At 43.0% G+C, this 14,899-nt stretch overlaps 1 protein-coding gene across 2 annotated transcripts in view; it reads left to right on the top strand.

Moving 5' to 3' along the window:
- Positions 1-14,899, top strand: part of LOC121143312 (uncharacterized protein C3orf20 homolog) — a 71,309-nt gene that overhangs the window by 19,087 nt on the left and 37,323 nt on the right. For both annotated transcript variants that reach the window (XM_040755021.1, XM_040755022.1), the window contains exons 10-12: positions 9,213-9,333; positions 10,152-10,280; positions 11,101-11,202. In XM_040755021.1, coding sequence (XP_040610955.1) covers positions 9,213-9,333; positions 10,152-10,280; positions 11,101-11,202 — 352 coding nt within the window. The remainder of the gene's footprint in view (positions 1-9,212; positions 9,334-10,151; positions 10,281-11,100; positions 11,203-14,899) is intronic.

Below are 14,899 nucleotides of genomic sequence, written 5' to 3'. Positions count from 1 at the left end.
TGTGTAACTCTGGCTGTCCTGGAACTTGCTCTGTAGATCAGGCTGACCTCTAACTCAAGAGTTTTGCCTGCTTCTGCCTCCTGAATGTTGGGATTAAAGTCTTGTACCATCACCACTCAATTTTATTTCTTTCTTGACCTATTTTTCATTCACTAGTTCATTGTTTAATTTTCATGAGTTTCTAAGGTTCCTGTTGTTTCTGCTGTTGATGTCCAGCTTTAATATATATGTAAGATACAGTGTTGTTTCAGTTTTCTTGTATTTGCTGACACTTGCTTTGTGTTCCAGTATGTGGCCAATTTTGGAGAAAATTCCATGAGGTGCTGAGAAGAGGGTATCAGAGTCATAGAAAATAATTTTCCTAACCTAAAGAAGGAGGCACCTGCCGGGCGTTGGTGGCGCACACCTTTAATCCCAGCACTTGGGAGGCAGAGGCAGGCGGATCTCTGTGAGTTCGAGGCCAGCCTGGTCTACAGAGCGAGTTCCAGGACAGCCTCCAAAGCCACAGACAAATCCTGTCTCGAAAAACCAAAAAAAAAAAAAAAAAAAAAAAAAAAGGAAGGAGGCACCTAACAAGGAAAAGAAGCATGGAGAACACCAAATAGACTGAACAACAACAACACAACAACAAAACTCCCCACAACATGTAATGATCAAAGCACTAAATGTACAGAACAAAGCAAGAATATTAGGAACTTCAAGGAGAAAAATACCATACAAAGGCAAAGAGGAACACATGACTTCTGTGCGGCAATTCTAAATGTCAGGGGCCTGGACAGATGTTCTACAAACTGCAGGAGACCACAGATGCTGGCTTAGACTACTGTACCTAGAAACATTTGCAATCACAGTACATGGAGAAAGAAAGATATTACACATTAAAACAAATTTAAACAGGGCGGTGGTGGTGCATGCCTTTAATCCCAGCACTCGGGAGGAAGAGGCAGGCGGATCTCTGTGAGTTCGAGGCCAGGCTGGACCGACAGCCTCCAAAACAATACAGAGAAACCCTGTCTCATAAAAAACAAAAAACAAAAAACAAAAAAACAAAACAAAACAAAACCAAATTTAAGCACTGTCTGCAAATTCAGCTCTACAGAAGGTGCTAGAAAGAGTACTTCAACCTGAAGAGGTTAACTTTACACCCACAAAAACAGAAGGAATAAATAATCTCAGACCAGCAAATCAAAAGAGGAGAGAGGAGAAAAAAACCCACAATGACATAACCAAATAATGGGGAATCAACAGCCACTGCTCATTGATAACCCTCAACTCCTCAATAAAAGAACAAAGACTAACAGATCAGATTTGAAAACACGATCCATCCTCCTGCTGCATTCAAGAAGCACACCTCAATGTCAAGGGCAGAGGTCACCTCAGGATAAATGGTTTAGAAAAGATACTCTAAGCAAACAGACCACAAATCAAGCCGGTTTTATTTGTTTGCTATGCTAGATGTTGAACCCAGGGCCTCATGTATGCTAGGCAAGAGCTCTACCACTGAGCTGCAGCCCAGGCCCCGGTTTAGTCATTTAAATATCTGACAAAATAGACTTCAAACCAAAACTAATCTAAAGAGATAGAAAAGGACACTATATTCTCACCAAAGGAAAAGTTCACCAAGAGAATATTGCAATTCTAAACATTTATGCCCCAAACACAAGGGCACCCAAGTTATAAAAGAAATACTACTATAGCTTAAATCGCATATTGACCCTCACATGGTAATAGTGGGTCACCTCAATACCCCGCCCTCCAGGTCATTCAGACAAAAACTAAACAGAGAAATGCTGGATCTAAATGATGACATAAACTAAATCAACCTAAAATATTTACAGAACTTTTTACCCAAACACAAAAGAACATACCTCCTTCTGTACAGATCGTTGAACTTTCTCTTTTCTTGATTTTCATTCATAAAAACATTCTCCTTAGGCCTCTGGGAAGGTAGTTGAATTATTGAAAGAAAAATTTGCCTGTAGCCAGGCATTGGTGGTGCACACCTTTAATCCCAGCACTCGGGAGGCACCCTGTGAATTCGAGGCCAGCCTGGTCTACAAAGTGAGTGCCAGGGTAAGCTTCAAAGATACACAGAGAACCCCTGTCTTGAAAAACAACAAAAAAGTTGTCTAAAGTATATTTGAATGCATTGATTAAAAATCTTCCCAGGGCACCTACTAGTGTGAGCATATGCAGGCACCAGGTTTATCACTTAACTTGGACAAAGGGAGAGAAGTAAACAACTAAATATATGCCATATCAGGGACAAGTATTGTAGAGAAACGTAAGTCAGGGTAAAGGGCACCATAGGGGATGTGGGATGGACATCTCTGCTGTTTTATGTGATTTGCCTCTTTGGCTAGAGGCCTTATGGACAGAAACTCCTGGAAGCCATTGACTGGGCTTGCTGTTGTAGGCAATACCCTAGGCAATAGGAAGCCAGAACAGAGGCATTCAGTTAAGAGGCTGCTCCCCAAAGCCAAGCAGAGGTATGATCTGTAGACATTTGTCCCGCAAAATGGCTCTGGGCTCTCCAGCTCCACACACTCCCCTGGCTCTGCCCCCTGGCACTGCTGTCTGTTGAAACTCCTCTAGAGTTGAGGCATTGCGCCTGACATGACTTGTTATTTAATAGCCCAAAACTTTGAAGATAGTTTTACTTGTTGATCACCGTTGTCTTGAGTGATTTATAGAATAATAATGCAAATTTACACAGGCAATAAAATGGGGATGTCTATCCTATCTCAAAAGCTAAGAATTTGTCTTTTCAGTCTCATATGCTTTTCTGAAGCCCTAAGGAATGCATATGAGCTAAGCGAGGTGGGCATAAACCACGAGCAAAAACTAGAGACAGAGATGAGAGCATGTTGAAGGCTTCCCTCACTGTATACCCAGCCATCCAGGATGGCTGTGGACAGTGGTACTGCTTGGAGCATGTATGTGTGTAAACAGAAATGAAATGCATCACTTTATATGTGGGTTAAGATGAAGGACACATAGTCTATACTCAGTGTTCGTAGTCAGATAACAGACTATACAGCCACCCGTGATTTCTTTTGTCCCTTGTGCTTCTGGGGAATGAATCAAGGACATTGATCATGTTCGGCAAACACTCTGCCACTGAGTTATGTCCCCAAAGCTCTCTTTATTTTGATTGCTGTTATTTTTATTATTGTTGACGTAATATACCATGGTACATGTGTTGTGGTCAGAGGATAACTCTGGAGTTTGTTCTGTTTCCACCTTTACATGGGTTCTGGGAATCAAATTCAGGGTGCCAGGCATGCCTGCACCCCTTGACTTTTCTGCTGACCCTGCTCTTTTTCCTTTTTGTTTTTGAGGTGGGTCCTCACTCTGGCTTTGAGTTCACTTTTTCTTTTCTTTTGTTTTTGTTTTTTTTAGGCAAGGTTTCTCTGTGCTTCAGCCTTGGCTCTCCTGGAATTCCCTTTGTAGACTAGGCTGGACTCAGAGAGATCCACCTGCTTCTGTCTCTGAATTCTGGGAATAAAGGCATGTGCTACCACCGCCTGGCTGAACTCACTCTTAAACAGGCCTTGAGTTTGTGAGCCCCCTGCCTCAGACTCCTGAGTAGGTGGGATTACAGGCCTGTACCACTAGACCTATCCTAGTGTTTTTTTTTGTTTTTTTTTTTTTTTTTTTTGGTTTTACGAGACAGGGTTTCTCTGTATTGTTTTGGAGGCTGTCGGTCCAGGCCCTGCCTCGAACTCTCGAACTCACAGAGATTCACCTGCCTCTGCCTCCCGAGTGCTGGGATTAAAGGTGTGCGCCACCACCGCCCGGCTGTGTTTTTATAACTAGAAAAAGCTATTATTTTAAAAATCCATTGTTTCAATTCAATGATATGATTCTGAGACCTAATAAGAGAAATAACAAATAACGATGGAAGCTTTTAGTGTGTTCTAAGGGAGATAGGATAAGACAGAGCTCTAGCTCATGGAGGTGATGTGTATGTCTAGGGCCCAGGCTGTGAGACAGTTTCATGGGTGTAGAGTGCTCTCCAAGCTCATCAAGTTGTATATAGTAATTAAGTTCCTTTAAAAAATGTCAGTCATACCTCAATAAAGCAGTTAAATGAAAATACAGAAGCTGGGCCTGGTGGGGCATGCCTATAATCCCTCAGGAGACTAAGGCAAAAGATAACCAAGTTCAAGGCCAGGTGGAGCGACATAGGGAGATGCTGCCTAAAAAAAGGAAAAGTGAGAGATAGACTAGATAGACGGACGGATGGATGGATGGATGGATAGACAGATAGATAGATAGATAGATAGATAGATAGATAGATAGATAGATAGATAGATATAGGTGGGTAATTAATGCTCAAGAGTCTATGCAGCATTGATTCTGAATGGCAGATAGTATGTGGAACGGGAGATTTGAGAATCTCCAGTCGTAGTGGAAACACCAAGGTTGAGAATGTGTTGTGTGCACCGGTAATGTACAGGTTGGTACAGGATGGAGAGAAATTCTCACAGGGAGCATGAGAACTGGTGTTTAAAATTTTTTACAGTTCTAGGAACGGTGCCAAGGCATAAAGGTGTCTGCCAAGCTGGAGATGGTCCAGTGCATTAGATGGGCCAAGCAAGAGACCCATCCCTTTCTTGTTCTTGGGAGTCACTCCTCAGTTCTTCCTGCAAATGAAGTCTGGGAAGCAGTGAGCAGTCCCTTCCCACAGGGGACATGCCAGCAGCCCAGGAGGAGAGGACAGTGTATTATTTCCTCATGACTGCTATGACAGATTACCATAAATGCAGTGACAACACAGATTAATCCTGCAGTTGTAGACATCAGAGATCCCAAACAGGTCTCAATAGAGTAAAATCAAGGCAGAGAGTCACATTTCTTTAGCAAATCATAGGGAAAATCTGTACTCTTGCCTTTCCCAGTTTCTGTGTGCAGCCTGCATTCCTGGGCTCCTGGTCCCTTCCTTTACTTTCAAAGCCATCAGGATAAGGTCTTCACATCTCAATCTCCACTTCCCTCATCATGTCTCCTTTTCTAATTCTGAATCTTCTAAATCATGTGTTTAATTATTCTTGTGACGGCACTGACCCACCTACAGAATCTCCCTCCTTGACGTCTTCAGCTACAACGACACCGGCAAAGTCCCCTTTCCATGTAAAGGCACATTCATAAGGTTTTTTTTCCCCTCTTGTTTTGTTTTTGTTTTCCGAGATAGGGTTTCTCTGTATTGTTTTGGAGGTCGTCCTGGAACTCGCTCTTTAGACCAGGCTGGCCTTGAACTCACAGAGATCCGCCTGCCTCTACCTCCTGAGGGCTGGGATTAAAGGTGTGTGCCACCAACACTGGCTCATCTTGAGGTTCTTAACTAATTAAGTTTACAAATGTGGTCACATTTGGAGGCTCAGGGGGCTTGAGTTGGAGGAAGCTAGTCCTCAACTCCTTATAACTGCTGTTGCTCTGTGGAGTATTATTTTTCTGGGTTCTTCTGCCTGCTGATTTTCCACACAATTGAGTTCAGCTGATGACACAGTTAAAGCACCTTAAATGCAAAACAAATAACAAAGCGTTGCATCTATCTATCTATCTATCTATCTATCTATCTATTTATCTATCTATCTAACATCCAACCAACTATCCATCTATCTCAACACATCAAGTTTGGGTGTGGATTTAGGAGAATGTTTTCTGGTTCTTAAGAGTTTCAAGAAGAAGCCATTATCATAATTGACCCATAAGGCCACACCCTGTGGATTGCTCTAACTTCCACATTCGCTGGAGCTCACATTTCATATAAGTTCTGACCACACATCTTCCCATCCCCTTTATTTTTTAATTCTCCTGGCTTCCAGATGATGGTAGTTTTGCAAAAAGTTTGGAAGGGGGCTGGAGAGATGGCTCAGAGATTAAGAGCACTGGCTGCTCTTCCAAAGGTCCTGAGTTCAATTCCCAGCAACCATATGGTGGCTCACAACCATCTGTAATGAGATCTGATGCCCTCTTCTGACCAACGGGCAGACATGCAGACAGAACAATGTATACATAATAAATAAATTTTTTTAAAAAGGTAGGAAGGAATGATTAAGAAGCATGATGGGAACTTGAATCAAGCCATGCAAGGAGCAAGAGACTTTCCCCCCAGCCAGTTTGTAACTGTGCATTCTTGTGCTTCGGCTGCATTCGGCCCTTCCTGATCGCTGACTGCACTTCCGGTGAAGCCCCTTCATGTAGCTTCTCTTCCTGGTTATTTCCCGAGCCAAGTCAGCTGACGAACAGTAGCTCTCCAGCGAAGACCAGAGAGGTCAGCAAAAAACCTAAGACATAAAAGACTAATGCTTGATTTTGAAGACACGAATACGTAGGAGACAAATTAACAGGCTCGCAAAGTGGCTGCGCGCATCACACTGAACGCCCGTCCTCGGTGTGGAAGAGTCTGTCCCAACTTTGATGTTGAGATGAAATGAAGATGACAGGACCTGGAATCGTTTCAAAGAAGCCCTTTCAAAAGGTCGTTTGGCCTCTCGACAACGCTAGTTTAAAAGTTAGGAAGGAAAGATTAGGCGGCATTGTGCAATTTTCTGGCATTTTAATTGAGCATCTTGTTCCAGAACACTGTAAACAGAACAGAGAAGTAGTAGTTGCTTCTCCAAGAGTGGATGCACTTCACCGATTTTTTGAGAGTTAGTGGGTTTTTTTTTTTGTTGTTTGTTTGTTTTGTTTTGTTTTTTAGGAAGGGTCTCGCTATGTAACAGTGGCTGATCTCAAACTCACTGTATAGGGCCAAGTTGTCTTTTAACAAGTTGTCTTCTAACTTTCTGATCTTCATGCGTCAGTGTCAACTTGTTAAGTGCTAGAATTACCGGTTTGTGCCACTAGGCCAGAATTTCCAAGGATTGCTGTGTGTGTGGGGGGGGGTTTAAGTTAGAATGAGCACTCTAGATTTTACTTAATTTTCTCAGAGACCCTGTGATTTTAGCATAATTCTCATCAAAGAGAACTGAGGCTCATGCAAGATGGGTAAACTTTTCCAAGTCTACGTGGTTACAGGAAAGCATTGAAAGTTCTTAGCCTTTAATACAGTGCTTCCCCCTCCCCCTCCCCACCCTTAGTAGGTTGAGAAAAGGAAAGGCGAGAGCTGAGTCCTTGTTGGATGAGTAACCATGAGTCATGGTAACGGCGATACTGAGATTATGAGCCTGGACAGAGAGGCTAGATGACGTACCTATCTGGCTTTTTGCCAGAGCTGGCTTGGAGGCAACTTGGCCGAGCATCTTGTAGGCTGGCGCGGGCTGCTCCGCATGTGTTAACCAGGTCGTAAAGCAGCAAGAAAGAAGAAGGAGAAGGAGGAGGAGGAGGAGATGGAAGAAGGAAGAGGAGAGGAAGAGGAGGAGGAGGAGGAGGAGGAGAAGAAGAAGAAGAAGAAGAAGAAGAAGAAGAAGAAGAAGAAGAAGAAGAAGAAGAAGAAGAAAAGAAGAAGAAGAAGAAGAGCCCCCAACTGAATACTTCTCAAGCTGCTGATCACATAGGTCAAGTTATGTGGCCACATCTAGATTCCAGCTGTGGAGAAAGAGACACATATTCTCTTGAGACATTGTACAATCTTACCTTTTATTTCATTCCCAATCAGCTACCAAAAAAGTGTCTGTCTCCTCTGGGTCTTTTCATCTTCGGTTTTATTTTGATCAATCATTTACCATTATCTTGAGATGTACAAACACATACAAGATGGATAAGCAGTCTGTATTAGTTTGCCATCCAAGGATATTGATGAAAACTTGTAAGGACTGGCTATTTTTCCCCCTCTTGATTCTGGCCCAGATATTTTTACATCCTCACTCCTAACTCTGTATGCTATGTTGATCCAATCTGGACTGGTCATCTTCTATTGTTTCAGGTATCACATCTGTCAGCTGCAACTGTTTCCAAGTTCAGACACTGAAGTCTATTTACATTGCTGTTTTCATGTACTTTCTGTCCCATAATGGAATGCCTGAGACCACCTCTCCAGCTCCCCCCTGTGAATTCTTTACTGTTCCTTCATATTGCAAATGCTTGCTCTAGAGGTTGCTGTCGGCTCAGCATTTACTGTTGACCACTTCTCAGTGAGAAAACCCATTATGATGGGGCGTTGATGTATACTGATATTTTATGTATGTATGTATTATTGTTGTATTTTAAATTTTTATTTATTATTTTGTGTGTGGATGACAGGGACACACATGTGCTGTGGTACACATGTGGAGGTCAGAGGACAACTGTGGGGTTGGTTTTCTCCTTCCACTTTTATGCAGGTTCTGGGGAGTCTAACTCAGTGAATTAGGTTTACAAAGCACACATTTTCGTTTGCTGAGCCTTCTCAGCAGCCCCTAGATTAGCAGTCACGGCCTCTTTGGAGGTTGAATGACCCTTTCACAGGGGTCAGATATTTACATTATGGTTCACAACAGTAGTAAAATTACAGTTAAGAAGTAGCAACAAAAATAATTTATGGGGGGTCACACAACATGAGGAACTCTACTATAGGGATGAAGCATTAGGAAGGTTGAGAACCACTGCTCTAGATAGTTCTTGAGTCCATGCCCACATCTATATATCTCTCATCTATATCCTAGTCCAAGCTATCATTTTCTCTCCTGAATCATTTAACAGTCTCCCAGTATAGACTTTGTCCCTTATCCACCCATTTAATCACTTCCTTGATTTGTTGTTCAGATACTTCTATGTCTCATAGTTCTTGAAGATAGAATTCACGACTTAGTTTAGGATTCCAGCATATCTGGCCCAAGACTGCTAATCACTCCAGAATCCATGCTCATCACACTAGATTTTTGTTTTCCTTCCCCCTTGAAATGCATTCTGTCTCCGTGTTTCTTTGTGGCCTCTTGTAGCATCCCTTCTGATGGAGCACACTCCTGGGTCAGATGTCTATGCCTGATTCAATAAGCATAGTCAAAGAATCAGGGTCACACACGATACGATAGAAGCCAACAGGGCTCATATGTGTTCCCTATAGGTGGGGGCGATGGCAGGAAAAGCATGCACATCCTAAATGGGTCATCTGAATCAACTGAGTACTCTTAGCTCCCAAGAAGCACTGGGGCAGAAGGAGGGTGGCCATCCTCCACCAATAGGATAAGAGGATCCTTTTGTTCTTTAAGGGTACATAAGCCAAATCAATAAGTCCATGATTATTTCCCTGTTCTAAATTGGTCCCATTCCTGTGTTTGCCATAGGAAAGTCATAGCAATGATGTTTAATCAGGACGGAGGCATATTGATCAACAAAAAAGGAAACATCATAAGGGAATGGATGTGGCCTTCAAAGGGAAAAATTGAAGATCCAATTGAAATTGGGGTATTATTTTAGAATCCATTATTCTATTTCAAATGTGTGTGTTTGTATGTGTTCATATGTGTAAGAGGGCACTTGTATGAGTAGGGCTGTGTGTGTGTGTGTTTCTGGGGATGTAACTCCCAGCCCTTGCACGTGCTGGCCAGCACACTGTACTGAACTTCAATTCTTTTTTTTTTGTTGTTTTTGTTTTTTTGTTTTTACGAGACAGGGTTTCTCTGTATTGTTTTGGAGGAGTCCAGCCCTGCCTCGAACTCACAGAGATCCGCCCGCCTCTGCCTCCCGAGTGCTGGGATTAAAGACGTGCACCACCACCGCCCTGCTGAATTTCAATTCTTAACCGTACAGTCATCCTGTAATGGCTACTTTTCCATTATTATCATTAATAAAATCCTCTCCAACTTAAAAGTGACATTAAGGCTTCAAAAAATGTGTAAGTACTTGGCTGTTACTCATGGCATTTCTTGGGGCTAAAGGAAATCGTATCAAGTATATCATGCAGGGAGAGGCTGCTGTGTCTCAAGGCAGAATGAGGCCTCAAAGGACCCAAGTGACCTAGGATTGTCTCAATCTAAAATGGGTCCAGCCTTATTTTTCAAGATATGACTTCATGACTTGAAAGATAATTTCTGCCCATTCACCCTCTTTCTGTAAGTGAGCAACACAAACTCCCTAAATCCATCGTTTAGGTTTCTGGCATTTAGGTGGAAACTGCCTGCTCCTCATTTCCTTCTATAGCATCATGCAAATGCGTGACTTTCACTTGATTTGTAAAAGTAGAGTCTACACCCCCAAATGATCCTCCTCTCTGTTGCTTCCAGGTAAATAAATACATCACTGTGACTATTTCCGGGCGCTTTGCCATCTCCTTGATCTACAAATGGCATCCCCAAAGCCTGAAGCTGTCACTGGCACCTGTCAAATACAAGCCTCCCCATTTACCCGATAAGGTGGGCCAGAGGTTTCCTAGTCATCTTAGACAAGTGGTCCTCAACCTGTGGGTTACATATCAGATATTTACATTAGGATTCATAACAGCAGCAAAATAACAGTTGTGAAGTAGCAACAAAATAATGTTATGGTTGGGAGTCACCACAGCGTGAGGAACTGTGTTAGAGGGTGTCAGCATTAGGAAGGGTGAGAACCACTGCTGTAGACATTTAGCCAGGTATAGTGAGGCCTGCCTGTAAGTTCAGCACTCGGGAGGCTGAGGCAGGAAGATTATGGGTTTCAGGCCAGACTGGTCTACAGAGTGAGCAACACATTAACCTCAGATACACTAAAGAACCCTTGCCTGAAAGAGAAAATAAATTCCTTTCTGTTTTCATGTAGCTAAGTAGTGAGCTTGACTGGATTTTGATCAAACTTCAGAAACTTGAGAAACCTGGAGGTATTTATGTGAACAGTACAGACATTGAAGAAGGCAGAGGAACATTTATCATTTATGCAGGATAATTTTTTTGTTGTTTTTAGAGACAGGGTCTCCCTGTGGAGCTTTGGAGCCTGTCCTGGAACTAGCTCTTATGGACCAGGCTGGTCTTGAACTCACAGAGATCCACCTGCCTCTGCCTTCCAAGTACTGGGACTAATGGTGTGGGCTATCACCACCTGGCTCAGGATAATTTTTATTTTGTAGAATCGCTACAGACATTTGAATATACTAGATTTGTATGAATTTCTTCACAACTATTAATGCCCTTATGCCAAGATATCTTGCTTCCCTGGGTTTCATTAGCCATGACCTCTGAAAAAAGCTCCACTCTCTCCCAGTTGTTCCCTGACATCAACCCCTCTTCCCGAGATGCTAAGGAAATGCTGGCGACCTACAAAAGAAAATGCAGGCTGCTGGACTTCATGACCCAGAGCAAAGACGTGAGTGCCAAGTATTCGCTGTTTTCATCCCGCAGGCTGGGCCTTGTATTGTTCACAGTATTCTAGTTACTTTCGGTTCCAATGTAGTCTGGGGTTGTTTAAGAAAGTCATCAAGAAAGCAGATGCAGAAATCCACAACTAAACTCTGGGTCAAGTACAATCGAAGTGAGGGAGGAGTAATAATATGAACAAAGGAGTCAAGACCATGATGGGGAAATGTTAAGAGAAGCTTTTTCTTTTGCTAGCCGCTTTGGTTTATCCCCCGCCAGTCGCCTGGGCTCTGCCGCGCCAGGCTGGTTCTAGATCCGCATGAGTCCCAAATAAACACACAGGAGGCTATATTAATTATGAAGCGGTTGGCCTTGTTTGTCTCTTACTGGCTAGCTCTGCCTTAAGTAATTACCCCATAATTGTTAATCTAAGTATGTTTCTTACCGGAGAATATTCCCCAGCGTCCTACCCCCATGGCGTCACATGTTGACTCTCTTGTGTTTCCCCTTCCCAGAATCCTCCTTGACTCCTAGTCCCTCCTATCTAGGTTTTCTATTGGCCAGACAGTACTTTATTGACAAATGCACAGGCAAATAACAGGACTTCCCCAACAGGGAAACCAACAGAATCAGCTGACCGGAGCTAGTAAGAGATCACTGACTCAGGTCTGACAAATGGGGAACCTGAGTAAGACTGAACTAGACTTCCTTGATATAGGTAACAATGGTGCGGCTGGGACAATATATGAGGCCACTGGCAGTGGGAGCAAGACCTAACACTAACGCACAAACTGACTTAGTGGAGCCCATTCATTCTATATGGAGAGACACCTTGCTCAGCCCAGACACAGGGGTAGGGGTGGAGGTGGAGAGGTGCCTTGGTTGGTCCTGCCTCAGTGAGATGATGGGACAGACTTAGTAAACTTCTTAGGGGAGGCCTCACCCTCTCCAAGGAGCATATGGGAGGTGGAGGGGAGGTGTCTGGGGAGAGAGAGGAGAGAGGGAGGGGGAACTGGGATTGGAATGTAAAAATAAACTGATAAAAAAAAGTTACTAGGGCCGGGCAGTGGTGGCGCACGCCTTTAATCTCAGCACTCGGGAGACAGAGGCAGGCTGATCTCTGTGAGTTCGAGGCCGGACTGGACCGATTGCCTCCAAAACAATACAGAGAAACCCTGTCTCGTAAAAACCAAGAAAAAAAAAGTTACTAGGAAAAAAAAAGCCATCTAGCACTTGGTGGTCTCTGTCTTACATGGGGGACAATTCGTTCATGCTTTCTGATTGGCCCAGACTTCTGTAGCTCCTCCCACCTACAGCTGGGTAATGTTCAAGTCGAGCTGCCAAAGAAGCTTGGATGGATAAGTTCTGTACTTCTGGTTAACAGAGATCATGACTAGGAATGGTGTTCATTTTATTTATGAATGAAATGAAGCATGCTGATAGTAGCTTCTTTCTCATAGGTAGGGCCTTTGGAGTCTAAAACCTTTCATGCTCATAGAATTTTAACTGTGGCCGGGCGGTGGTGGTGCTCGCCTTTAATCTCAGCACTCGGGAGGCAGAGGCAGGCGGATCTCTGTTAGTTCGAGGCCAGGCTGGACAGACAGCCTCCAAAACAATACAGAGAAACCCTGTCTCGTAAGAACCAAAAAAAAAAAAAAAAGAATTTTAACTGTGGGGGACTTGAAGTACATGATAATGCAGCATGTTCATATCCAAGAATATCAGATCAGTACCCATCCCAAGTATACACACGGACTTTGGACTCCCATAGAACAATGTGAGGTGCACTCTCACCCTGAACTCTTGGGGAAGGGTCTAGGCCCTGCCCTATATGAAATGACAGACTATGCACACCCCCATGGAGGGCCTCACCCTCCCTGGGGGAATGAGGGGATAACGGGGGGGGGGGGTTTGGGGGGAGGGCACGGGAGGAGGGGAAGGAAAGGGAGAGGGACCTGGAACTGACTTGTGAAGCAACCTTGTTTCTTATCTAAATTTAAACTGGAAAATAAAATAAAAAAATTATAAAATAAAAAAAGACTGGAGGACACATATCTAATATCTCATATTGAATATATTACTTATAAGGTATGTGAGTGTTTTGCTTACACACACACACACACTCACAATGTGTGTGCTTGGTGCCCGTGGAGGCAAGAAGGCGGCATTGAATCCCTCAGAATGAGTTACAGAAGATGTTTGTGAGTCTTTATGTAGATGCGGGTACTGGGAACCAAACACAGGTCCTCGGCAAGAGTAGAAAGTGTCTCACTGTCGAGCCATTTCCCCAGCATCAACTTTTTAAAATAAAAAAGAAAGAGATCTTTGTGAAGTCTGTAATATTAGTACAGAAACCAAATCAACAGGAAAATTTAGAAAATCGTTAAAGACTGAAGTTTTGTTGTTATTGTTTTGGTTTGTATTGTATTTTGGTTTTGTCTTTTTTCTTTGTGGCACAGTGATTAGACTCAGGGCCTTGCCCAGATCAAGCCAGAGCTCCTCCACTCAGCCTCAGCCTAAGGCAGTGCTCAGTTATGAATGTCTGAGTGCTATTGTTTATGTTCTTCCCTGGTGTGAAATTAGTCACGGTACAACAACTTTGAGTAAGAACAGTCTCAGTTCATGAAAGCCTTCCTGTGTTTTCTTATTCAAGACTGAAACAGTTATCTGACGTGTTCACAAATGGTTCAAAGTGACCAGCCGAGTCTCCAGTAACTTCTGACATAACTCTGGTCATTAGCAGCCCCCTCCCACTCCTTCCCTTAAAAAAAGAAGTTCAAGGTTAATCCAGTAAGAATAATGACTTAACTTCTCAATGGTGACAATTCCCTGTTCATTTTTTCAGATATGAGTTCTTTTAAGTTTTTAAGAGTTTTTTCCTTTGTATGATATTTCTAAGACAAAACTTGAGACATGACATTTTCAGAGATGACTGACTGGTTTCCTTTCTTCACAATAACTTGAGCTTTCAGGTGAATATCTGATGGTATTTTGGTTTGTCAGAGTTAAACAGCTGTAATAAATATGCCATTGGGTTTTCTACTTTTGAAACTGTAGAGATAATTCATAGACAGATGTCTGACACTTAGGAAATGTTTTCCTGTCCAACATTTCTTGTGACCTACTTTGTATGGCTTGACATAAAAGATACACTACAACTCCACAACTAGGTATTTATTGATTGTGGATACCTGCCCTAAGTTGCTCCATATTGTGTAAAACAGTGGTTTTCAGGCTGTGGATCGCCCTGAGAGACTCCATTCCACACGTATCACTGGATTCTATTTGAGAATAGTGGATGACTCCCACTTTGGTGGACACCACCAATCCACCGATGTGATTGGTCCAGTCACATGGCATAGTCTATAGTGGTCTATTGTAAAGATAGAAAAAGTGCCACCCTATAAATTTATCAAAGTAAATTGGGATCTTAGGAGTACATGGGCATATTAAAACCCTATTAGGAAGAGCTGGAGAGATGACTGGCTGCTCATCCAGAGGACCTGGGTTCAATTCCCACTCCACACAGCAGCTCACGACCACCTGTAACTCCAGTCCCAAGGGATCTGATGTCCTCTTCTAGCTTCCACAGCCACTGAAGGCACACAGCACACAGACAAACATGTAGACAAAACATCCATATACACAAATACATGTTTTAAAAAATGCATCAGGAACTGGGCAGTGGTACCACACGCCTTTAATCC

The sequence above is a fragment of the Mesocricetus auratus genome, unplaced genomic scaffold (assembly GCF_017639785.1).
Source record: "Mesocricetus auratus isolate SY011 unplaced genomic scaffold, BCM_Maur_2.0 Super-Scaffold_100011, whole genome shotgun sequence".
NCBI lineage: Eukaryota > Metazoa > Chordata > Mammalia > Rodentia > Cricetidae > Mesocricetus > Mesocricetus auratus.
This window is presented reverse-complemented; position numbering and strand designations above follow the sequence as displayed.